Source organism: Entelurus aequoreus, linkage group LG21 (genome assembly GCF_033978785.1).
Source record: "Entelurus aequoreus isolate RoL-2023_Sb linkage group LG21, RoL_Eaeq_v1.1, whole genome shotgun sequence".
Lineage (NCBI taxonomy): Eukaryota > Metazoa > Chordata > Actinopteri > Syngnathiformes > Syngnathidae > Entelurus > Entelurus aequoreus.
In genome coordinates, this window is record NC_084751.1 from 45,603,425 (window position 1) to 45,630,667 (window position 27,243).

Consider the following 27,243-nt stretch of genomic DNA (forward strand, 5'->3'; position numbering starts at 1 on the left):
GTTTCTCAATTTGAACATGAAATATCTTGTCTTTGCAGTCTATTCAATTGAATATAAGTTGAAAAGGATTTGCAAATCATTGTATTCTGTCTTTATTTACCATTTACCCAACGTGACAACTTCCCTGCTTTGGGGTTGTGTATGTGGTAAATGTTCCTGTAAAAGTCTTTTAAATCTCTGCCTGAGGAGAAGATATTTGTCAGCACTCCTGGAACAAAAAGTCGGGTGTGACGTGAGTGCAGCCCAACCCTGCGTGGTCCTTTACCTCCTCCTATGATGATTAACCAGCTGCTGCGTGTCCACACCTGAGATCCTCCTCTGCCACATGCACTCTGGACTTATGAACCACACACCAGGCGGAAGACCTCCATCTTACAGCCAATCACATTCAGCTGTCGGGAGATATCAAATACTCGCCAGGTAGGACTGGATCTTTATACCACATTACAAAGTGTTGAACTAGCAAAGTAATATCATTATCATCCCTGTGGTTTTATGTATAAAACCACAAACTACTACTTTTAGTACTTAATATTCTTCTTTGAAGTTAAACCAAAGTGACGCCATCCTTATATCAGCTATTTGAATAATAATAAAAGTGCAATGTTCTGGTTTTAATCCAACTGGAAATGTGAAATAGGTTGACAAAGAAAGAAAGAGGTGTGTAAAGGTAAACAGAGACAGTGGGTGTGTCACAAGGTATCTTGGATTATTTCCCACAGGCTACATGACTTCACACTGAGGTGATTTTATTTGACTACACCGCAGAAACATAATCTAAGTAAGATGAAATATGTCAAATAAGGGTGATATTTGCTTGTTTTCTGTCTGATAAGATCATTCTTCTCACTGAGCAGATTTTATGTTAGAGTGTTTTACTTGTTTTAAGTGTCCTAAATGATGTCAGTAAGATATTACAGCTTGTTGCTGAGATTTGATGAGCTATATTGAGTAAAACATGCTTGAAACTAGAATATCAAGTGTTGTGTCATCAACACTCACAAGTAGAAAACTACTTTTTTAAAGTCATCATTTCTTATTTCAAGCATGAAAAAAAAAATAATGATGCCGAGCGCATATCTTAATGTCAAGATAATGGCACTAGCATTTACTTTATTTAAGAATATTTTTCAACATATTGAGTAAAAAGGTCTCTTTCTTTTTCTACCAAGAAAAGTGCACTTATTAGTGAGAATATACTTATTTTAAGCTATTTTTGGGTTCATTGAGGTTAGCTAATTTGACTTGTTTTGGAAAGTCTTGTCAATTAAACGCTCAAAATGGCCAGAAAAAGAGAACTTTCATCTGAAACTCGACTGTCTATTCTAGTTCTTAGAAACGAAGACTATTCCACCCCAAACTTTTGAACGGTAGTGTATATATATACATATATATATATATATAAATGGGAGCCATTACCTCCCTGCTTGACACTCAGCATCAAGGGTTGGAATTGGGGGTTAAATTTTGCCACACCTCGTGTGTGTGTGTGTGACAATCATCGGTAGTTAAACTTTTATATATATATATATATATATATATATATATATATATATATATATATATATATATATATATATATATATATATATATATATATATATATATATTCTATTCATACATTATTATTTTTAGTATGTTGACTATCATAAGACAAAGCATTTTTAATTTGTTTTAATAATATTTATTTATTCATTTGATAGGGAAATCATAATACAGGTACTGAGAAACAGACACAAAAAATTAAAAATTAAAACATTTATTAATAAAAAATAAAAACAACATTGTACCTCCCATAAGCACATAGAAAATCAAATGAACTGACTAAAAAAAAAAATTTAAAAAAGTACAAAAATCAAATAAAAATAAAAAACATACAGAGTGTCAAGGTGTGGACTATGGCGGGTTTGTTTTTCCGAGATGCAATAAAAGTTGGAGCGGACATGGCGTGAAGTTGAATACATGATTTAATTTGAACAATAAAAAAGGAATAAACAAAAAGCGCTCACAGTGGAGGTAACAACTTGACTATGGAAACAAAAGGCGCGCACAAAGGCGGAAATACAAAACTTGGATATAAACACAAAACTTGCACAAAGGCAGAAACTATGAACAATAAAACAAAAACACTAACTGTGGCATAAATGAACAAAACTTACTTGGCAAAGAACTGTGACAAGACATGAAGCAGAGTGCTGAAATAGTGTGAGGACGCCAGGATGAACAACAGAAAAAAGACAGATTTAAATAGTGACATGATCAGTGAAAACAGGTGCGTGACTCAATACGTGAAACAGGTGCGTGACAGGACAGGTGAAAACTAATGAGTTGCTATGGAAACAAACAAACAAGGAAGTGCAACCAGGAACGAAAAAGAGTCCAAAAAACAAACACATGGCCAAAACAAAAACATGAACAGACATGACACAGAGAAGTGTTACTGAATATAATTGAGTTAAGTGGAAAGGTTCATTGTCAACAGTGAGTGTCACATAGTGTCTTTAATTTAGCTCTGCAACTAATCATACAGCCCCAGGTCACGTCAAATTGTGTTGTTGTACCCCTCAGATTATATTTAATGTTCTCTAGATCCAAGAAAAACATGAAGTCCTTAAGCCACACTGCAAAAACTGCAATCTAAGTAAGATGAAATATGTCAAATAAGGGTGATATTTGCTTATTTTATGTCTAATAAGATGCTTCTTCTTGGCAGATTTGATGTTAGAGTGTTTTACTTGTTTGAAGTGTTTTGCTCCTAAATGATGTCAGTAAGATATTACAGCTTGTTGCTGAGATTTGATGAGCTATATTGAGTAAAACATGCTTGAAACTAGAATATCAAGTGTTGCAAAGCTGTGTCATCAACACTCACAAGTAGAAAACTACCTTTTTAAAGTCATCATTTCTTATTTCAAGCATGAAATAAAAAATCATGGCTTTGACACAATTGTGTCTCGTAATTAAAACAGATGACAGCCAAATGGACTTTACTGTTTTATTTCCAATGAAACAATAGAAAACATGTACTCATATAGTAGTACAGTTGGCACAGTACAGTAAACTGACAGTTAATATTTAAACATTTGACATTTCAAGCAATTTTGAACAGAAATAGTTCATGCACATTCAGATAAATTCTTCAAAATTACAATTAAAAATATTCTGGCCGGGGGCCGGGCTGTATATATGCGCACTAATTGACTGAAAGAGCATGCACTTGACGCGATGATGTCATGTTATCCATGGAAAAATGCATTTTTAGACCATATGATTTGCCTGAGCGGCTAGGAGACCCCGAGAGTAACAAGCGCTTGCCTTGTTGCCTTTCCATTAAGAACAATAAATTAGTTTTGAGTATAAGTTTGCTGGTTTCAAGAAATTATGTCAAGATAATGGCACTAGCATTTACTTACTTTAAGAATATTTTTCAACATATTGAGCAAAAAGGTCTCTTTTTTTTTCTACCAAGAAAAGTGCACTTGTTATTAGTGAGAATATACTTATTTTAAGCTATTTTGGGGTTCATTGAGGTTAGCTGATTTGACTTGTTTTGGAAAGTCTTGACAAGCCACATTTTCTTGTTCTATTGGCAGATAATTTTGCTTAGTTCAAATAAAATACCCCTCATTTTTTGTATTTTTAGGGTCTGCACAGGACCATTGTCAAAGGAATCCCAAAGGGAGTCCTTTTGCAATGGGACGAAAGGACACTATTGAAATTGTAAGGTTTTATTATTATTATTATTAGGGTCCGCACAGGACCATTGTCATTCTTTATTATTCTTCCGCACCGTTGCACACTACTTTGCCCCCCTTAACATGCTTCAAAACTCACCAAATTTTACACACACATAGAACAACGATGCCACAACACTTTAGTGAAAAAAACAAACCCCAAAAATCTAAATTGCGCTCTAGCGCCCCCTATGAAAAAACAAAAACAAACTGCCTGTAACTCCCACTAGGAAGGTCGTAGAGACATGAAACAAAAACCTGTATGTAGGTCTCCCTTAGACCTACAATTCATAATCGGGCAAAAACCAACAGGAAGTTGGCAATTTCCCATTTAAGACAAAAATGTACTAAAAACACTCATTTTTGCCTCTTTGAGCTGTAATTTCACCCCCTTAAAATACTTCAAAACTCACCAAACTTCTCACACACATCGGGACTGGTGGAAATTGCGATCTAAAAAAAAACCAAACCCCAAAACTCAAAATTGCGCTCTAGCGCAATTTTTGAATAAAACAGAGACAAAATTGCTTCTCAGAGGAAAACTCAGACAAAACTGCTTGTAACTTCCGGTAGGAACGTCTTAGAGACAAGAAACAAATACCTCTATGTAGGTCTCACCTAGACCTACATTTCATATATTGACATCCTTCAGCAAAAATCAACAGGAAGTTTGCAATCCCTCCTTCAAAACAAAATTTTTGTTAAAACCGGTCACCAAACATCAAACATGATCTCCTCTGAGCGCGTTTGTCGTTTCGGCTTCAAACTACTACAGGAGATTGAACCCTTCTGATTAAAAGTTGACGACGGCGTTTTGATTCGTGCTACGGTTTTGATTTTACGAGCCTTCAAAGAAAACAACCACTGTGCCGCAACACCTAGGAAAAAAACACAGACACAACTTCCTCTAACTCCCAGTACGAATATCGTAGAGACACGAAACAAAAACCTCTATGTAGGTCTCACTCAGGACTACCACTGGACAAAAGTATTGGGACACCTAGGACTAGCACCAGCCAAAATGCGGACCCGACCAACGCTGCTTGCAGCTTTAATTATTATTATTATTAGGGTCCGCACAGGACCATTGTCATTCTTTATTATTCTTCCGCAACGTTGTGCACTACTTTGCCCCCCTTAACATGCTTCAAAACTCACCAAATTTTAAACACACATAGAACAACGATGCCACAACACTTTAGTGAAAAAAAACAAACCCCAAAAATCTAAATTGCGCTCTAGCGCCCCCTATGAAAAAACAAAAACAAACTGCCTGTAACTCCCACTAGGAAGGTCGTAGAGACATGAAACAAAAACCTGTATGTACAATTCATAATGACACATCCTCGGGCAAAAACCAACAGGAAGTTGGCAATTTCCCATTTAAGACAAAAATGTACTAAAAACACTCATTTTTGCCTCTTTGAGCTGTAATTTCACCCCCTTAAAATACTTCAAAACTCACTAAACTTCTCACACACATCGGGACTGGTGGAAATTGCGATCTAAAAAAAAAACCGAATCCCAAAACTCAAAATTGCGCTCTATAAAACAGAGACAAAACTGCTTCTTAGAGGAAAACTCAGACAAAACTGCTTGTAACTTCCGGTAGGAACGTCTTAGAGACATGAAACAAATACCTCTATGTAGGTCTCTACATTTCATAGATTGAAACCCTTCAGCAAAAATCAACAGGAAGTTTGCAATCCCTCCTTCAAAACAAAATTTTTGTTAAAACCGGTCACCAAACATCAAACATGATCTCCTCTGAGCGCGTTTGTCGTTTCGGCTTCAAACTACTACAGGAGATTGAACCCTTCTGATTAAAAGTTGACGACGGCGTTTTGATTCGTGCTACCGTTTTGATTTTACGAGCCTTCAAAGACCCGCAGCACTAAAGTTGCTCCGCTGCTGTGATTTTACGCGCCTTCAAAGAAAACAACCACTGTGCCGCAACACCTAGGAAAAAAACACAGACACAACTTCCTCTAACTCCCAGTACGAATATCGTAGAGACACGAAACAAAAACCTCTATGTAGGTCTCACACAGGACTACCACTGGACAAAAGTATTGGGACACCTAGGACTAGCACCAGCCAAAATGCGGACCCGGCCAACGCTGCTTGCAGCTTTAATTATTATTATTATTAGGGTCCGCACAGGACCATTGTCATTCTTTATTATTCTTCCGCACCGTTGCGCACTACTTTTCCCCCCTTAACATGCTTCAAAACTCACCAAATTTTACACACACATAGAACAACGATGCCACAACACTTTAGTGAAAAAAACCAAACCCCAAAAATCTAAATTGCGCTCTAGCGCCCCCTATGAAAAAACAAAAACAAACTGCCCGTAACTCCCACTAGGAAGGTCGTAGAGACATGAAACAAAAACCTGTATGTAGGTCTCCCTTAGACCTACAATTCATAATCGGGCAAAAACCAACAGGAAGTTGGCAATTTCCCGTTTAAGACAAAAATGTACTAAAAACACTCATTTTTGCCTCTTTGAGCTGTAATTTCACCCCCTTAAAATACTTCAAAACTCACCAAACTTCTCACACACATCGGGACTGGTGGAAATTGCGATCTAAAAAAAAAACAACCGAACCCCAAAACTCAAAATTGCGCTCTAGCGCAATTTTTGAATAAAACAGAGACAAAACTGCTTCTCAGAGGAAAACTCAGACCAAACTGCTTGTAACTTCCGGTAGGAACGTCTTAGAGACATGAAACAAATACCTCTATGTAGGTCTCGCCTAGACCTACATTTCATAGATTGACACCCTTCAGCAAAAATCAACAGGAAGTTTGCAATCCCTCCTTCAAAACAAAATTTTTGTTAAAACCGGTCACCAAACATCAAACATGATCTCCTCTGAGCGCGTTTGTCGTTTCGGCTTCAAACTACTACAGGAGATTGAACCCTTCTGATTAAAAGTTCACGACAACGTTTTGATTCGTGCTACCGTTTTGATTTTACGAGCCTTCAAAGAAAACAACCACTGTGCCGCAACACCTAGGAAAAAAACACAGACACAACTTCCTCTAACTCCCAGTACGAATATCGTAGAGACAAGAAACAAAAACCTCTATGTAGGTCTCACACAGGACTACCACTGGACAAAAGTATTGGGACACCTAGGACTAGCACCAGCCAAAATGCGGACCCGACCAACGCTGCTTGCAGCTTTAATTATTATTATTATTAGGGTCCGCACAGGACCATTGTCATTCTTTATTATTCTTCTGCACCGTTGCGCACTACTTTGCCCCCCTTAACATGCTTCAAAACTCACCAAATTTTACACACACATAGAACAACGATGCCACAACACTTTAGTGAAAAAACCAAACCCCAAAAATCTAAATTGCGCTCTATCGCCCCCTATGAAAAAACAAAAACAAACTGCCCGTAACTCCCACTAGGAAGGTCGTAGAGACATGAAACAAAAACCTGTATGTAGGTCTCCCTTAGACCTACAATTCATAATCGGGCAAAAACCAACAGGAAGTTGGCAATTTCCCATTTAAGACAAAAATTTACTAAAAACACAAATTTTTGCCTCTTTGAGCTGTAATTTCACCCCCTTAAAATACTTCAAAACTCACCAAACTTCTCACACACATCGGGACTGGTGGATATTGCCATCTAAAAAAAAACCGAACCCCAAAACTCAAAATTGCGCTCTAGCGCAATTTTTGAATAAAACAGAGACAAAATTGCTTCTCAGAGGAAAACTCAGACAAAACTGCTTGTAACTTCTGGTAAGAACGTCGTAGAGACATGAAACAAATACCTCTATGTAGGTCTCACCTAGACCTACATTTCATAGATTGACACCCTTCAGCAAAAATCAACAGGAAGTTTGCAATCCCTCCTTCAAAACAACATTTTTGTTAAAACCGGTCACCAAACATCAAACATGATCTCTGAGCGCGTTTGTCGTTTCGGCTTCAAACTACTACAGGAGATTGAACCCTTCTGATTAAAAGTTGACGACGGCGTTTTGATTCGTGCTACGGTTTTGATTTTACGAGCCTTCAAAGAAAAAAACCACTGTGCCGCAACACCTAGGAAAAAAACACAGACACAACTTCCTCTAACTCCCAGTACGAATATCGTAGAGACACGAAACAAAAACCACTATGTAGGTCTCACTCAGGACTACCACTGGACAAAAGTATTGGGACACCTAGGACTAGCACCAGCCAAAATGCGGACCCGACCAACGCTGCTTGCAGCTTTAATTTTTCCTTGTTTTTGAACACTGACTTTTTGCAGTGCACAGGGAGGCCTTGGGGGCAAACTGTGACTTCCACTCCAATAAAAATCCTTCTACAAGCTATTAATGATGCAAAATATCCCTAAAAGTCTGCTTCATGCTTGGATAGTTTGGTGGAATTCCAAAAAATAGCCAATTCTGCACAAGGCGTCACGTTGCACCTTTAAATGTCACTCCTGCCTGTGTCAAAGTCAGTCAGTCAGTCAGTCAGTCAGCGCCTGCGGACGACGACTGAATACCTGAAATGTTTTCCAGGCAGCAAACATGCTGAGACAAAGCTGCAGACAAGAAAGATGCAAAGTTAGAGAGCTGCACTGGAAGGAAGAAGGAAGAAAGTAAGAGCTGGATGGAGTGAAGGGTAAAAAGTGCAGACTGGTTAGAGGGTGCAGTCCTGTTATTAACTCTCTTGGAGAGTGAAGGCTGGGCCAGAAGTGAGTGAGAGAGAGGATAAATATAACTTAAAAACTACAGAGGGGGAGAGAAAGACTGGGAAGAAATATTTGACACAGAGAGAAGAAAGCGCCGCAGACAAAGACATAAAAGAGCTCGGAGCAAACGTAAGATTCTCTGGTTTTTTTAATCCAGTAATTCTATTTAAAGGAAAATGTGCAGGAATAATATCAACATAATGTTTGCTTCTTTCAAGCCTGTCATTCACATGCATGATGTTGTCTGTGGGATCTAATCTGTGCCTCTTTGTCCGCAGCTGAGATGAATGAGGCGGCTCTGCTTCCCGTGGTCCAGGCAGGAGACGGGAGGGCACTGTCCAGGTGGGTCAAAATCGCAGCAGATGCTTTAATCACATATTAAACATATTATTATTGATAGTAATATAGTAGGACATTTTGTACTCCCTCGTCCTATGCGGAAATATTTTATTTATAGATCTGTATCGCTTTCACTGGCATTGAAATTAAACAGGTTTTTAAAAAGAAAGTAATATTTTATCTCAGTCTTTAAATTAATTTGCTTGTTGATGATTTTCTTTGGTTTTATATTGTGTAGTTGTGGCAATTATTATTCTGTGACTGTAAATTGTTTGCTTGTTTTCTTATCGATGCTTTTATTTGTTTCTGTATTGTGTAGTTCAAATGATATGCTTTTACTTGTAATTGTATTGAGTTTGTGGACCCGAGGAAGACCAGTGGGTTGCTGTGGCAACCAGCTAATGGGGATCCTTAATAAAAATCAAAAATCAAATAAAATATCAAAAGTAACGTCTTTGAAAAAATGCTGTTCATTAATCTGAGATTGTTGTAATCCATGTGAGTAAGTGGGAACGCAAATATTGAAAAAAAATGTTGTCAAATAAAGTATGTGTGGCGTTCTTAAAAATAGTGTCAGGGGTGTCCAAAGCTTTTCCACCAAAGATAATAAAAACAATTAAATAATCCATTAGGGTATATTTTATTATGTAAAAAAGAAAGTATACTGTATTTATATCTACTGTCATGATCTGTGGCAGGCCTGGCCCTAACCAATCTGGCGCCCTAGGCAAGATTATAGGTGAACCCCCCCCTCGTTTCTCCTCCTCTTCTTTTCTATTTTTTCTTCCCTGGGCACCTGACAGTTTTGGCCGTTTTGACATCTTGTGTTGATTTTTTTGATGTGGTAAGAGTCATGATACGGGAAGGGAGGGGGCGCACCGTGCAGGGGGCGGGCTGGGGGGGGTGGGGGGGGGGGGGGTTGGGGGGCGGGGGTAATGTTGTAACAAATAATATTTCTATTAAATAGGCTTTACTTTGCATTTTAATTAACGTGGGATTATTTTTTGTATTTAGAAATAATAGTACCAACTTTTATTCTTTTTTTTTTTCTCCAACATTTGTGGCACTGGCTTGGCGCCCCCTGATGGACGGCGCCCTTAGCATTTGCCTATACGGCCTATGCCGGCCCTGATCTGTGGTCTGGATCATGTTTTGTTATTTTCTGTTAGTTTAAGACTCGTCCGAAAGCTCCTGTTTTTGTGCACCCTTGTTTGTTTTAGTTCCCATGACGACGTATGATTTTCACCTGCCTCTGGTGTTGGGGTCACACCTGTCTCTAGTCAAGAGACTATTATTCAAGCCTGTCTTTGCCAGTTAGTCGTCCTGGCGACGCTGCTCTTTTCTTGCCGCAGCAAGTCTTGCTTATTTCATGCGATTCCGGAGTTAATGCTATTTGTTTCATGCCATAGTTTAGTGAGGTTTTCATGTCCATAGTTTCATGTTTCACGTCCTAAGTTTTGTGCCTTTGTCTCTCGTGTGACCGGCACATTTTCCTTTTGTTTTGGTTCCTGTCATTTCTGCCCTGTAGGGTTATTAAATATGTTCCTACCCGCTACCCTTGTCCGGGGTAAAAAAAAAAATGTAATGTTATTTTACATATTGTTGTATTTTGTCATATTTATATGTATTTATTAGAATAGAATATATCTTTATTGCCATTGTACATTGTACAACAAAATTGTAAGCAAAGCTAATTTAGTGCAAATTCATAATAACACATACAAACATAACATAGATAAATAGATAAAAATACATAAAAATACCGAGCACACCGCTCACATGCACAGTCATTCTTGTCTTGTGTTCAGAGATTATTACATTTTCAATGTCATTTGAAGGACACTGCTTAGTTGTATCAGCTTTCAGTTTCTCTTTCCATGCCTTTTTGCTCTTGTTTTTGTATACTGTCTGTACAACGTGAAGGTGTTTAAAGAAACAGACTGCCAGCTGATAATGACTCCTAAAGTGCTCTTCATTTAGTCATTAAGTTTACATTTTGGTTTTTTTGGGGTGCATCAAATGTGTTCCCCAGAGAAAAAAATGTCTAACTGTAGTACACATTGATGGAAAAATAATATGAATAATAATAATCATCTATTTTGCTCTTCATATCCTTTCTGTAACAAAACACAGTTTTGTTATTTCATAACATAAACATCTATTTTAATGTGATAAAGTGAAATAATCATTTTGATTGTCTTTTTATTTCAATAAAGTATTGGTGAACAGTCAATTTGTGGCTCTGAAAAATGCCAACCTTTTTCCAACTGTAGTTTTATATGGAGTTATAAAAGTTGTCATGTTGTGTAAATGGTAAATAAAAAGAGAATACAACAAATCCTTTTCAACTTATATTCAATTGAACAGACTGCAAAGACAAGATATTTAACATTGGAACTGGTAAACGTTGATATTTTTTGAAATGTTTAGCTCATTTGGAATTTGATGCCTGCGACATGTTTCAAAAAAGCTGGCACAAGTGGCAAAAAAAAGTGAGGAAGTTGAGGAATGCTCATCAAAGACTTATGTGGAACATCCCACAGGTGAACGGGCTAATTGGGAACAGGTGGGTGCCATGATTGGGTATAAAAGCAGCTTCCATGAAATGCTCAGTCGTTCACAAACAAGGACGGGGCGAGGGTCACCACTTTGTCAACAAATGCCTGAGCAAATTGTTGAAGAACAACATTTCTCAACCAGCTATTGCAAGGAATTTAGGGATTTCACCATCTAAGGTCTGTAATAGAGATGTCCGATATCGGCCGATAAATGCGTTAAAATGTAATATCGGAAATTATCGGTATCGTTTTTTTTATTATCAGTATCGTTTTTTTTTGTTTGTTTTTTTTTTGTTTTTTTTAATTAAATCCACATAAAAAACACAAGATACACTTACAATTAGTGCACCAACCCAAAAAACCTCCCTCCCCCATTTACACTCATTCACACAAAAGGGTTGTTTCTTTCTGTTATTAATATTCTGCTTCCTACATTATATATCAATATATATCAATACAGTCTGCAAGGGATACAGTCCGTAAGCACACATGATTGTGCGTGCTGCTGCTCCACTAATAGTACTAACCTTTAACAGTTAATTTTACTCATTTTCATTCATTGCTAGTTTCTATGTAACTGTTTTTATATTGTTTTACTTTCTTTTTTATTCAAGAAAATGTTTTTAATTTATTTATCTTATTTTATTTGATTCATTTTTTTTAAAAGTACCTTATCTTCACCATACCTGGTTGTCCAAATTAGGCATAATAATGTGTTAATTCCACGACTGTATATATCGGTTGATATCGGTATTGGTTGATATCGGTATCGGTAATTAAAGAGTTGGACAATATCGGCATATCGGATATCGGCAAAAAGCCATTATCGGACATCCCTAGTCTGTAATATCATCAAAAGTGTCAGAGAATCTGGAGAAATCACTGCACGTAAGCCATGATATTACACACCTTGGATCCCTCAGGCGGTACTGCATCAAAAACTGACATCAGTGTGTAAAGGATATCACCACATGGGCTCAGGAACACTTCAAAAAACCACTGTCAGTAACTACAGTTGGTCGCTACATCTGTAAGTGCAAGTTAAAACTATACTATGCAAAGCCACAGCCATTTATCAACAACACCCAGAAACGTTTCGCTTAAATGTCTTGTCTTTGCAGTCTATTCAATTGAATATAAGTTGAAAAGGATTTGCAAATCATTGTATTCTGTTTTTATTTAAGATTTACACAACGTGACAACTTCACTGGGTTTTTTTTTCACATGTTCCTTCTCCAGAAGTGTTTTATTCTCACCCTTTGCTGTTGATTTCAGAGCAGAGTTCCTCTCACTGATCAACACCTACAACTGCTTCCTCAAGGACAAGACTCAACTACACCTCAGTTACTTCCAGGTATGACTTGTGTTTTCTTTTACGCTCATCTGACGCTGCACTTGCTAAACCTGCACACTCTTAACAAGACCCAATAAATAAATCAATCCAACATGGTGCCGCCATGTTGGATTGATATCACTTGATACAGTCATGGTGCACTGTGTGTATGTATTGTTATGTTGTACTATTGTATGCATTAGTATCCTGTATTCAACATTTTTTTTTACCAACTTATGTGTGTTTTCTGTGAAAATAAATATTTTTTGACTAAAAATCATATAATTTGTACAAAACCCGAAACCAGTGAAGTTGTCACGTTGGGTAAATGGTAAATAAAAAGAGAATACAATGATTTGCAAATCCTTTTCAACTTATATTCAATTGAATTGACTGCAAAGACAAGATATTTAAGCGAAACGTTTGTGGGTGTTGTTGATAAATGGCTGTGGCTTTGCTTAGTAGAGTTTTAACTTGCACTTACAGATGTAGCGACCAACTGTAGTTACTGACAGTGGTTTTCTGAAGTGTTCCTGAGCCCATGTGGTGATATCCTTTACACAGGCATTTTGTACCAGTGTGTTACATGGCCTTTCCTTTTAACAACACTCAGTAAAGGTTTGGGAACTGAGGAGACACATTTTTTGGAATGGAATTCTTTCCCATTCTTGCTTGATGTACAGCTTAAGTTGTGGTATTTTAGGCTTCATATTGCACCACAATGGGAGACAGGTCTGGACTACAGGCAGGCCAGTCTAGTACCCGCACTCTTTTACTAAGAATTGTAGAAAGGCATTGTATTGCTGAAATAAGCAGGGGCGTCCATGCTAACGTTGCTCCAAAAGCTGTATGTACCTTTCAGCATTAATGGCGCCTTCACAGATGTGTAAGTTACCCATGTCTTGGGCACTAATACACCCCCATACCATCACACATGCTGCCTTTTACACTCTGCGCCTAGAACTATCCGGATGGTTCTTTTCCTCTTTGGTCCGACGTCCACAGTTTCCAAAAACAATTTGAAATGTGGACTCGTCAGACCACAGAACAGTTTTCCACTTTGCTTCAGTACATCTTAGAGCGAAGCGTCTCTGGGTGTTGTTGATAAATGGCTTTGGCTTTACATAGAGTTCTAACTTGCACTTACAAATCCCCAACCCTTTCTAATGACAATATTTGTGGATATGGTTTTTAAAACAGGGCGATGACGGAGAAGTGGTCGTGGAGGGCTTCCTAAATATCTGCTGGGGAGTGAAGAGACCCATTCGGCTGAAAATACAGGATGCAAAACAGATGCTTCCCTTTGCTCCCCTGATCTCGTCCGACCCAACAAGCCCGGTCAGCCCAATTGGAAACAGGAGGTTGACTTCAGCTTTCTATTGTTGTTTAGAGTAAACACTGTCAAATCGAATTTAAGCGAGATTTAATATGCTCTATTTCTATGGTTGACCAAATAGCTCATACTTAGTAGTCTGTGCTCAAATCTGTGTTGTGGTTGGAGGAGGGAGTTGTGACAGCACAGAACCACAAGGGGGCGATATTGCTCCATGTATTTATTATATGTATATATAAACAATATAATAAATAATGAACAATAATTTAATTAAACAACAAAGGAATGGTGTGTGAAGTAGATCCAAAAGGGGTGTATGGTGGAAGACTGTGTGTATGAATAATTACCTGTTGAGTATTACCATAATTGTTGGATGAGGAAGCAGACAAATCCAAAGGGGCTATGGGCAAAAGGGGTCCGTGATCCAAGCGAGGTCCGTGGGGCAGAGAGAGGCGTCAGAGTCCGTGTCCAGAGCAGGGGTCGAGGACCAAGGGAGGCAGTCCAGATCCAGGGCAACGGAAGGAAAACACTGCGGGCACAAGGGAGAAGACAGGGAACAAATCAAGGACGGGAAGAACACGGAGAGCAAAGAGCTAACGATCGCTTACGGTACGCCAACAGAAGGTTATATTCCGGCGAGGGATGGCAGGTTGTGCAGGCTTATGAAGGCAGGTCTGATCATCAGCTCCAGGTGTGCAGATTGCTGATCGCCCACAGCCTTGCCGGCTTGTGTCTGGTGCTGGAAGACCCAGCTGCCGGGGAAAAGCGAGTTCGAGCCCACGCCGTGACAATCTGACATGTACTACTTAAACAAAACATTTTGCCAACCAAACAAGAAAAATAGACTTACCAAACAGCTTCAAACAAGTAAAATAGAGTTTTGGCAAGTATCAATGGGAAAATTGCTAGGCTTACTTTGAGTAATACGTTTGTGATTTTAGTACATATTAGTTAGGGATTCTTAACCCATTTGACATCCTAGCCCAACTTTTCCACTACAAATATTAACGCTGAATCATTAATCTTACTCTTGGTTTTAATCATTTTCAATAATTATATCTAATCTACTTACAGTTTACAAACGTGTCAAATGATGTAAAATAATGTGTTAACCACAAAGATTATTAACAAGGCTTAGGTCAGTCTGATTTACAGAAATAAATACTAATAAAAATATACTGCAAAAGAAGGGACTCATAAAACCTGATGAAAAATCGAATTATGCAGTGCTAAAATAAAGAAATTCGAACTAAATTTAATAATAAATAACAACAATCTATATGTTTCTTAAAATAAACTGTCAATGCAATCAAAGTGCAAATGAAAAAAACTAGAGATAAACTATGGCGTGGAACAAACATGAAACTGTGGCATGAAGCAAACAGCATAAACTATGGCGTGGAACAAACACGAAACTGGCATGAAACAAACAGCATAAACTATGGCGTGGAACAAACACGAAACTGTGGCATGAAACAAACAGCATAAACTATGGCGTGGAACAAACACGGAACTGTGGCATGAAACAAAGAGCATAAACTATGGCGTGGAACAAACACGAAACTGTAATGAAACAAACAGCATAAACTATGGTGTGGAACAAACACGAAACTATGGCATGAAACAAACAGCATAAACTACGGCGTGGAACAAACACAAAACTGGCATGAAACAAACAGCAAAAACTATGGCGTGGAACAAACACAAAACTGTGACATGAAGCAAACAGCATAAACTATGGCGTGGAACAAACACGAAACTGTGGCATGAAGCAAACAGCATAAACTATGGCGTGGAAAAAACACGAAACTGTGGCATGAAGCAAACAGCATAAACTATGTCGTGGAAAAAACACGAAACTGTGGCATGAAACAAACAGCATCAACTATGGCGTGGAACAAACACGAAACTGTGGCATGAAACAAACAGCATAAACTATGGCGTGGAACAAACACGAAACTGTGGCATGAAACAAACAGCATAAACTATGGCGTGTAACAAACACAAAACTGTGGCATGAAACAAACAGCATAAACTATGGCGTGGAACAAACACAAAACTGGCATGAAACAAGCATAAACTATGGCGTGGAACAAACACGAAACTGTGGCATGAAGCAAACAGCATAAACTGTGGCGTGGAACAAACACGAAACTGTGGCATGAAACAAACAGCATAAAACTGTGGCGTGAAACAAACACAAAACTGTGGCATGAAACAAAGAGCATAAACTATGGCGTGGAACAAACACAAAACTGGCATGACACAAAGAGCATAAACTATGGCGTGAAACAAACACGAAACTGTGGCATGAAACAAACAGCATAAACTATGGCGTGGAACAAACACGAAACTGTGGCATGAAACAAACAGCATAAACTATGGCGTGGAACAAACACGAAACTGTGGCATGAAACAAACAGCATTTATATTGTCACTTTTGTGTAGTCTTGTTGAGATGATGATACATTTAAACTGACAGAGCTTTGCCTCCGCAGGGGTATGTCACGCTGGGGGGAGTACGTGGATCTTCACCAGATAGACGAGATGGGTGAGACGGCACACCAAACTGTGGTCAACAATCCTTTACCAGGTTAATACATTTTTTATTGTCTTTTTAAAAGAACATGCTTAATGTCTTCAGTTGTGTTCAAAATGGAGGAGTAGTGGGGAAGTACAGCATTATAGGCTATTTATCTTTTCCCAAATGATGTAATTCTGGTATACAAAACCCAAAAGCAGGGAAGTTGTCACGTTGTGTAAATGGTAAATAAAAACAGAAAACAATGATTTGCAAATCCTTTTCAACTTATATTCAATTGAATTGACTGCAAAGACAAGATATTTCATGTTCACACTGAGAAATTATTATTTATTTGCAAATAATCATTAACTTAGAATTTATTGGCAGCAACACATTGCAAACAAGTTGTCACAAGGGCATGTTCACCACTGTATTACATGGCCTTTCCTTTTAACAACACTCAGTAAACGTTTGGGAACTGAGGAGACACATTTTTACTAAAAAGCCCCGCTGTTGTAACACGTGCAGAATGTGGCTTGGCATTGTCTTGCTGAAATAAGCAGGGGCGTCCATGATAACGTTGCTTGGATGGCAACATATGTTGCTCCAAAAGCTGTATGTACCTTTCAGCATTAATGGTGCCTTCACAGATGTGTAAGTTACCCATGTTTTGGGCACTAATACACCCCCATACCATCACACATGCTGCCTTTTACACTTTGCGCCTAGAACAATCCGGATGGTTCTTTTCCTCTTTGTTCCGACGTCCCCAGTTTCCAAAAACACTTTGAAATGTGGACTCGTCAGGCCACAGAACACTTTTCCACTTTGCATCAGTCCATCTTAGATGAGCTCGGGCCCAGCGAAGCCGGCGTCGTTTCTGGGTGTTGTTGATAAATGGCTTTGGCTTTGCATAGTAGAGTTTTAACCTTACTTTTAACCTACCTTACAGTTGTAGCGACCAACTGTTGTTAATGACAGTGGTTTTCTGAAGTGTTCCTGAGCCCGTGTGGTGATATCCTTTACACACTGATGTCACTTTTTGATGCAGTACCGCCTGAGGGATTGTAGGTCACGGCCATAGTGATTTCTCCAGATTCTCTGAACCTTTTGATATTTTGGAGCGTAGATGGTGAAATCCATGAATTCCTTGCAATAGCTGGTTGAGAAATGTTGTTCTTAAACTGTTCAACAATTTGCTCAGGCATTTGTTGACAAAGTGGTGACCCTCGCCCCGTCCTTGTTTGTGAACGACTGAGCATTTCATGGAAGCTGCTTTTATACCCAATCATGGCACCCACCTGTTCCCAATTAGCCTGCTCACCTGTGGGATGTTCCAATTAAGTGTTTGATGAGCATTCCTCAACTTTCTCACTCTTTTTTGCCACTTGTGCCAGCTTTTTTGAAACATGTTGCAGGCATCGAATTCCAAATGAGCTAATATTTGCAAAAAATAACAAAGTTTTCCGGTTTGAACAGGAAATATGTTGTCTTTGCAGTCTATTCAATTGAATATAAGTTGAAAAGGATTTGCTAATCATTGTATTCTGTTTATATTTACCATTTACACAACGTGACAACTTCACTGCTTTTGGGTTCTGTATGATATTCTGATGGTCAGTCTCCCATTCAAAATGTGATGGGATAGGCTCCAGCTCATTAATGACCCTGAACAGGATAAGCAATTGAACATGAATGAAGGAGCAACATGCAGTATTTCACGTCTAAATGGGCTCACCGTTAAAAGTACTTCACAGGCTCGGCCGTGTATGAGACCACAACGCTACGTCCTCTGAGGCAGAAGAGCTGCGAGCTGGAGTCCGAGTCCAGCCTGATTCGCTGCATGAGCGATGCCTCGTTGGTCAAGAGGAGGAGTCGTCGAGGCAAGTCAGCGGCACAAAGAGAGCGAGAGCGACAGCACCGGTTTTCTATTAACGGACACTTCTATAACTATAAGGTAACTACAGTCGTGGTCAAAAGTGTACATACACTTGTGAAGAACATCACCAGTTCCATTGGCAGCAAAACAGGCCCAGAGCATAATACTACCACCACCATGCTTGACGGTAGGTGTGGTGTTCCTGGGATTAAAGGCCTCACCTTGTCTCCTCCAAACATATTGCTGGGTATTGTGGCCAAACAGCTCCATTTGTGTTTCATCTGACATCACATGGACAAAGATAAGACCTTCTGGAGGAAAGTTCTGGTGTCAACACCATGCCTACCGCCAAGCATGGTGGTGGTAGTATTATATCTGGGCCTGTTTTTGCTGCCAATGGAACTGGTGCTTTACAGAGAGTAAATGGGACGATGAAAAATGAGGATTACCTCCAAATTCTTCAGGACAAGCTAAAATCACCAGCCCGGAGGTTGGGTCTTGTTGGGTGTTCCAACAGGACAATGACCCCAAATACACGTCAAAAGTGGTAAAGGAATGGCTAAACCAGGCTAGAAGGAATGTTTTAGAATGGCCTCTCCAAAGTCCTGACTTAAACGTGTGGACAATGCTGAAGAAACAAGTCCATGTCAGAAAACCAACAAATGTAGTTGAACTGCACCAATTTTGTCAAGAGGAGTGGTCAAAAATTCAAGCAGAAGCTTGTGGATGGCTACCAAATCCTCCTTTTTCATTGTCCCATTTACTCTCTGTAAAGCACTAGTTCCATTAGCAGCAAAACAGGCCCAGAGCATAATACTACCACCACCATGCTTGGCGGTAGGCATGGTGTTCCTGGGATTAAATATACACCTTTTCTCCTCCAAACATATTGCTGGGTATTGTGGCCAAAATCTCCATTTTTTTTTTCATCTGACATCACAATGGAAACAAGCCTTTTGGCTTTTTGTGCCATCCATTTGCCTTTTTAAAGCATTACGTGGATTCTGTTACGGCTGGGTTAACGCAGCTTGCTGCGAGGTTGGTTCCCCCGGGATGCAAACGGATCACACCGGACAGGACTTAAGTAGGTAGGAACATTTTTAATCTTGTGAAAACAACGAAGCACCCAAAAACAGAAGAAAAAAAAACAGACGAGGGTAAAAAAGTGCTGATCGCGCTGGATGCTAGTTTAGCACTTAGCAAGGATTAGGGACAGGAATACCCACGTATCAGTAGCGTGACGCAAACAAAGAAGCCAGGACGAGTGATCAACAAAGGCAGGCTTAAATAGTGTCTCTTGATTACAAACAGGTGAGTGTCCCGAACAACAGAGGCGGGTGAAAATCATAAGTAACCATGGTGACTAAACTCAGGAGCACAAACAGGAACTAAAGGAGTCCAAAACAAACAGAATAGACAAAACATGATCCGGATCACGGATCATGACAGATTCAATTCTTTAAGATGCCAATAAACTTCTCAATCAATCAATCAATCACATGGACAAAGATAAGACCTTCTGGAGGAATGTTCTGTGGTCTAAAACCTTCATTCTAGCCTGATTTAGATAGATCAGGGGTCAGCAACCTTTTTGAAAGCAAGAGCTACTTCTTGGGTAGTGATTAATGCGAAGGGCTACCAGTTTGATACACACTTCAATACATTGCCAGAAATAGCCAATTTGCTCAATTTACCTTTAATTCTATGTTATTATTAATAATTAATGATATTTACACTTAATTGAACGGTTTAAAAGGGGAGAAAACACGAACAAAATGACAATTAAATTTTGAAACAGTTTATCTTCAATTTCGACTCTTTAAAATTCAAAATTCAACCGAAAAAAAGAAGAGAAAAACTTAAAAAAAGAATTTATGGAACATCATTAGTAATTTTTTCCTGATTAAGATAATTTTAGAAATTTGATTAAATAGGTTAAAATCCAATCTACACTTTGTTAGAATATTTAACAAATTGGACCAAGCTATATTTCTAACAAAGACAAATCATTATTTCTTCAAGATTTTCCAGAACAAAAATTTTAAAAGAAATTCAAAAGACTTTGAAATAAGATTTAAATTTGATTCTACAGATTTTCTAGATTTGCCAGAATAATTTTTTTGAATTTTAATCATAATAAGTTTGAAGAAATATTTCACAAATATTCTTCGTCGAAAAAACAGAAGCTAAAATGAAGAATTAAATTAAAATGTATTTATTATTCCTTACAATAAAAAAAAGAAATGTACTTGAACATTGATTTAAATTGTCAGGAAAGAAGAGGAAGGAATTTAAAAGGTAAAAAGGTATATGTGTTTAAAAATCCTAAAATAATTTTAAGGTTGTATTTTTTTCTCTAAAATTGTCTTTCTGAAAGTTATAAGAAGCAAAGTAAAAAAAATTAATGAATTAATTTAAACAAGTGAAGACCAAGTCTTTAAAATATTTTCTTGGATTTTCAAATTCTATTTGAGTTTTGTCTCTCTTAGAATTAAAAATGTCGGGCAAAGCGAGACCAGCTTGCTAGTAAATAAATAAAATTTAAAAAATAGAGGCAGCTCACTGGTAAGTGCTGCTATTTGAGCTATTTTTAGAACAGGCCGGCGGGCTACTCATCTGGTCCTTACGGGCTTACCTGGTGCCCGCGGGCACCGCGTTGGTGACCCCTGAGATAGATAGATAGATAGTACTTTATTGATTCCTTCGGTGAGAGTTCCCTCAGGAACATTTAAAAAAAAATTAGCCATGGATTAAAATGCATGAGAATGTTTTATATTTTGAACGTTATTTCTAACACTGGATCTCCAGCGAGATTATTCATCATTTATCGTGTTAAGCCAGGGAAGTCCAAACTTTTTCCACTGAGGGCCACACACGGAAAAATTAAAGCATGCGGGGGCCATTTTGATGTTTTTCATTTTCAAAACCAGAACAAAATATATGGATTTTTATTTATTTTACCTTTAGGGGTCCCGGGGACCATAAAGGGTCTCAGTCATTAAAATGTTAAAAATAAGTCAGATTATTATTATTTTTTTAATTATTAACGCTTACAGTAAATCTCTATATCAACTTCAAGTTGATATAAAGTAATACAAATTTAAAAACATGTTTTATGGCTTTTCTGTCAAAAACAACTTAGTTTTTTTATAGTAAAACTGAAATATGCAGTATTTGCTAATTAGAGCCCTAAAATCAATAATGCAGGACACCATTGATTTAAATTCTTTCATATTTTTGAGTCATCACAGTGAAAATATAAATAAAAAATCACTAAATATATTTGGGATCCAAAAGGTGCCCCACTCATAAAGTGATACATTTTTATTAGGTTTTTCTTTTACTTTCAACACTTAAGTTACGAGATCAACTTCAGATATATCTGTTGATTTTATGCTGGAACTATTATTTTGTTTGTTTTATGCGCTTTTGTCAAAAAAAACGTTGATGTTTTTATATGGCTACTACACAATATATGCAATATTTACCACATACAACATTTTAAAGTGAAATATTTGAGGTAATTGGAGCCCTGAAAATAATTCATTATAACATGGATTTTTTTTTTTTTGAGCAATGGCAAAAAAAATAAAAATAAAGAAAGACAAAAGAAAAAAAAACAGCCTGCAAGGCAGCTTTTGTGTCAACATTGCGATTTTTCTCGTTAGATTTCACCTCATTCCACTTTTTTTAATGTTCTTTTTTAATTTTACAATAGTATTTCCAGAATGTGCGGCGGGCCGCTAAACAATTAGCTGCGGGCCGCAAATGGCCCCCGGGGCTGCACTTTGGACACCCCTGTGCTTTTAAAACAAACCTACATAAAATAGTCTTAAGACAACAACAATAATAAAACAATTTAAAATTTCAAAACATTATAAAGTGTTAAAAACATATTGCGCAGCAGAACTCTTTTAGAGGTAAGCAAGTAATAAAGTGGTGAGTGTTCAGGTAAGTGCGGAGTTTAGGGCAATAACAGCTCTAGGATAGAAACTGTTTTTCAGTCTATTTGTCCTTGCTTTGATGGTCTTATAGCGCCTCCCTGAGGGCAAGAGTTCAAGCCAGTGGTGACCTGGGTGGGATGAGTCCCTGAGGATGCTGTTTGCTTATGTTACATATAATCACAAAACTTGCAACAGAGGGGGGGGAGTGGGAGCCACGGAGGGCCGGCTGCAGCTAAAAAGCGCTACTCAAGCTGCACAAATAACACAAATACTGCACTGTAATACATGAATGTAGGCCAAAAACATGTAGAATGTACTTTAAAATAAATTTAAAAAGCACACAATTTAGTGAAGCCGCGATATTTGAAGCGTGTGGTAACGATTATATTCTTGATGGCTTGTAGAGTTGCAACGTAAAAGTTGAGGTATCAGGAGATGGATTATGAAACAACAACATTAGAATAACATCCTAACACCCAATCATGCGTGTGTGTTGTGTTAGCATGTGTGTAGTATGTTGTGTGCATATGTTAATATGTGTGTGTGTGTGTCTCTCATAGATACCACAACTCATGTTAAGCAATGTCAGCTAAGATTTATCTGAGAGCCGGATGCAGTCATCAAAAGAGCCCTAGGTTCCCGACCCCAGTCCTATACAAGTGTGCCACCTGACCATGGACTCTTTCAATAATCGGTGTCAGTATTAAAAAATATCTCCATGTCTTCTCCAGACCTCCATCTTTACGCCTTGCTTTGGTACGGCAACCAAGGTCCGCATTACCAGTAAAATGGCCACAAACCAGGTCATTGAGCAGCTGTTGAACAAATTCAAGGTGAGCTGTGCACAAAGGTCAATTTCTATACTTTTTCCAATTTTCTTGCAGTCAGACCATATTTTCAGTATATTAGAAGGAATTGTTGTTAGAATATTTGTTTCTAAGTTATTTACAAAAACGTTGTGTTACTTTGAGTGCCTGGTGAGAAGCAAAAGCTGTCTTTGAAACCTACCAAGAGTGAGGCTTGTAAAACTCCACTGTGTAGGGGGGAAGCAAGATGAAGGTGTTCCTGTTTCTTTCTTGAAAGATATTGTCTGACCCAAGGACTATAAAAGCGAAGAGGAAGCAGGACCAGAACCCCCTCCAGGCGACCTCTTTTTCAACTGTTTTACGGACGTCTTTTTCAACTCGTTTACGACCTTTTCCTTTAGGGGCAGTATGGCGTAGTGCAGGGGTCGGCAACCTTTACCACTCAAAGAGCCATTTTGGCAAGTTTCACAAATTAAAGAAAATAATGGGAGCCACAAAAAAAAATTTTTAATTTAAAATGAAAAACACCGCATACAAAGCTTAAATTGCTTTGTGCTATGTTAACCAGGGGTCTCAGACACACGCACCGGCACGCACCCTAATATGGAAATTTGATGTTAGTGCAGCCCGCGAGTTTTGGCGTTCGATAGCGTCATACTTGCCAATCCTCTCATTATTTCCGGGAGACTCCCGAATATCACGGCGTGATGGCACTGCTTTTGGCGCCCTCTACAGTCTGCCAAAACAGTGTGCCTGCTCAACCACATGTAAAATGCAGCTTCAGCTTGCTCACGTAAGTGACAGCAAGGCGTACTACGTCAACAGCCACACAGCTTACACTGACGGTAGCCGTACAAAAACAACTTTAACACTGTTACGTTACAAATATGCGCCACACTTTGAACCCACACCAAAAAAGAATGACAAACACATTTCTGGAGAACATCTGCACTGTAACACAACATAAACACAACACAACAAATACCCAGAATCCCATGCAGCCCTAACTCTTCCGCTCAACCGACGCACGGAGGTGGGGAGGGTTGATGTGTGGGGGGGTTTGGTGGTAGCGGGGGTGTATAATCTAGACCGGAAGAGTTAGGGCTGCATGGGATTCTGGGTATTGGTTGTGTTGTGTTACACTACCGTCAGTGTAAGCTGTGTGGCTGATGAGTAAGTATGCTTTGCTGTCTCCTACGTGTGCAAGTAAAAGCTACATACAACATGTGGCCGGGCTGGCATGCTGTTAGTAAATGCTATAGAGGACAATTACTGCAGTGCATTTAGGGCACGCCCTTTATTTAGTATTAGAGTGAAAATAGGATTATAATTGCCCTTGGAGATTTCTTAGACAGTCACTGAGATCCACAAGTCTCCTGGGAAAATCGGGGGGTCGGCAAGTATGCAGCTGAGCCGCATCAGAGTGGTCAAAGAGCCGCATGCGGCTCCGGAGCCGCGGGTTGCCGACCCCTGGCGTAGTGGGTAGAGCGGCCGTGCCAGAAACCTGAGGGTTGCAGGTTCGCTCCCCGCCTCTTGACATCCAAATCGCTGCCGTTGTGTCCTTGGGCAGGACACTTTACCCTTTCCCCCGGTGCCGCTCACACTGGTGAATGAATGATGAATGAACGATAGGCGGTGGTCGGAGGGGCCGTAGGCGCAAACTGGCAGCCTCGCTTCCGTCAGTCTACCCCAGGGCAGCTGTGGCTACAAATGTAGCTTACCACCACCAGGTGTGAATGAATGATGGGTTCCCACTTCTCTGTGAGCGCTTTGAGTATCTAACAATAGAAAAGCGCGATATAAAATCTAATCCATTATTATTTTCTGTGAAGTGTTTACGACCTTATCTTTTGAACTGTTCCGTAACCAAAGGCAACGCTGTTTACGACCCACTTCCCTTCTGGAAGCAGCTGTGGTCATGTGGTCAGAGAAAGTCAAATAAAGGAGGAGTTGTACAATCTTTCGCCAGAGCGCGCTGAGATACTGTGCAAGGGTACAGTGTACAGGCGACTCTCCTCAATTGAGCCAAATTGAATTCTGTCTCTGTTTAAATCTTTGCTTCTTGTCTTGTTTAATAGATGTCATCAGTGTTTGAACCTGACCATTTTTACCTGACATGTTTGGACCGTCATCTGCAGTCTTCTTCAGAAGGGTCACCTGACCACTGTGACATGTTGCCTCTCAGCTGTTCTTATAGGCGTGGCCAACCAGGCAGACCTGTCAAGTCTACCTAGGGGTTATATTTGTGTAGCGCTTTTCTACCTTCAAGGTACTCAAAGCGCTTTGACACTATTTCCACATTCACTCATTCACACACACATTCACACACTGATGGCGGGAGGCCCTAACCACGACCCATCAGGAGCAAGGGTGAAGTGTCTTGCTCAAGGACACAACAGGTTGGTAGAGGGTGGGGATTGAAGCAGGAACCCTCAGGTTGCTGGCACGGCCACTCTCCCAACCGCACCACGCCATGGGTGGTTGCCAACCCCCAGCCCCCCCCCCCAGCCGCTTGATGGTTAATGGAGGAGGGAGTCCCAGATATGCTCCCTCATCCCGATTGATGGTTTCCTTGGGCCGCTTCCTTAGTTCGATCGCCTCCTTAATCCATCGTTTGAATTTGTTACTTTCCGTGCCGATGATTTTGCCGCTGTCCCGGTCCATGATGTTGTTATTTGTTTTTCGATGATCCGATATGGCTGATTTGAAGATTTCCTGTTCGGATTTTTGTTTTAGGCTTCTTGTAAACCTTCCAGTTGTCTCTTTTTCGCATTCTTTCTGATGTTCTTTCTTCCTTGTGTTGAATGCCCTCCCTGTTTCTCCCATGTATGATTTTTTTGCGTGATTTACACAGGATTTTGTGAAAGACATTGTGTTAGAATAATTGTAAGTTATCACAAAAAACTTTGTGTTACAATGAGTTCCAGGCAAAAAGACAAAAGGCTGTCTTTGAAACCAACCGAGAAGAAGGCTTGTAAAACTCCACTGGGACTTCAAAGCGGAGAGATGACAGGATCTGCCCAATTTCCAGACAAACTCTTTTTGAACTATTTTATGGAACTCTCTTTGAACTATTTTATGGAACTCTTTTTGAACTATTCTACGACCTCTTCTTTTGAACTGTTCGGTAACCAAAGGCAACGCTGTTTACGACCCACTTCCCTCTGGAAGCAGCTGTGGTCAGGTGGGGGGAGAAAGTCCAATAAAGAAGGAGGAATACAGTCGTTTGGGAGAGCGTGCTGAGACACTGTAAGAGGTTACAGGTCGACGGCGACTCTCCTCAATATATTGAGTCCAAATTGAATTCTGTCTCTGTTTGATTCTTTGCCTTTTGTCTTGTTTAATAGATGTCATCAGTGTTTGAACCTGACACATTGCATTTCTTGTCTTGTTCTATTTTGTCTTTTGGATGCACCAGTAACTGTCTTGTTTTTGTGTGAGGTTTAACTGTTGTGTTTTTTCATGACCCGCTGTATTGGGTTTCTTCTTTGTTCTCTTTTCTTTGTTTTTTACTTGTTGTTCCCCTTCTTTGATGGCCCAAGTTGGATATTGGCAGTTTTGGAGTGCATTTTTGATGTGTTTCTCTTCTTTTTTCCTATCTTGTTCTTCTGTTTTGATGTTGGCCCGTTCATAGAGTGTTCTCACGACTGATAGTTAGTGTGCTGTGGGATGTTCGGAAGTCCAGAGTAGATGTTAGTCGGTGTGTGTCGGTTTTCGATGAACAGTAATGTTTGGACTGCCGTCATCTTTGCGGTGGATTTTCATGTCCCAAAAAAGTTATGGTCCCGTTCATTTCCTCATGTGTAAATTTGATGTTTCCAGTCTTGTCAATACTGTTGAGGTGGTCTGAAAATATGGTCTGATTACAAGAAAATATGAATAAGAAGACATAATGAACCTTTTTGATCAAGGTCAATTTCTGTTGATATTTAGCAATTTTTTTTTCCTGGTATGTATTGTACTTGTTTCTGCATTTTATGCCTACATGTAACTTTTGTTTTACCTCACAGATAGAGAATGACCCTCAAGAGTTTGCACTGTATTGCGTTCACCAGAGTGGTGGTAAGGTTTGTGTA

General features: G+C 39.1%; 1 protein-coding gene across 2 annotated transcripts in view; it reads left to right on the top strand.

Moving 5' to 3' along the window:
- Nucleotides 1-326: 326 nt before the first annotated feature.
- rassf6 (Ras association domain family member 6) overlaps nt 327-27,243 on the top strand; it is a 32,505-nt gene continuing 5,588 nt past the window's right edge. Inside the window, exons 1-8 of one of the 2 annotated variants that reach the window (XM_062032232.1) lie at nt 327-420; nt 8,730-8,793; nt 12,624-12,702; nt 13,882-14,042; nt 16,513-16,607; nt 18,296-18,495; nt 23,093-23,194; nt 27,178-27,229. In XM_062032232.1, the coding sequence (XP_061888216.1) occupies nt 8,735-8,793; nt 12,624-12,702; nt 13,882-14,042; nt 16,513-16,607; nt 18,296-18,495; nt 23,093-23,194; nt 27,178-27,229 (748 nt within the window). In that variant the 5' untranslated portion in view covers nt 327-420; nt 8,730-8,734. Of the gene's footprint in view, nt 421-8,501; nt 8,581-8,729; nt 8,794-12,623; nt 12,703-13,881; nt 14,043-16,512; nt 16,608-18,295; nt 18,496-23,092; nt 23,195-27,177; nt 27,230-27,243 lie in introns of those variants that run through there. The other variant, XM_062032233.1, reaches the window with a different exon arrangement.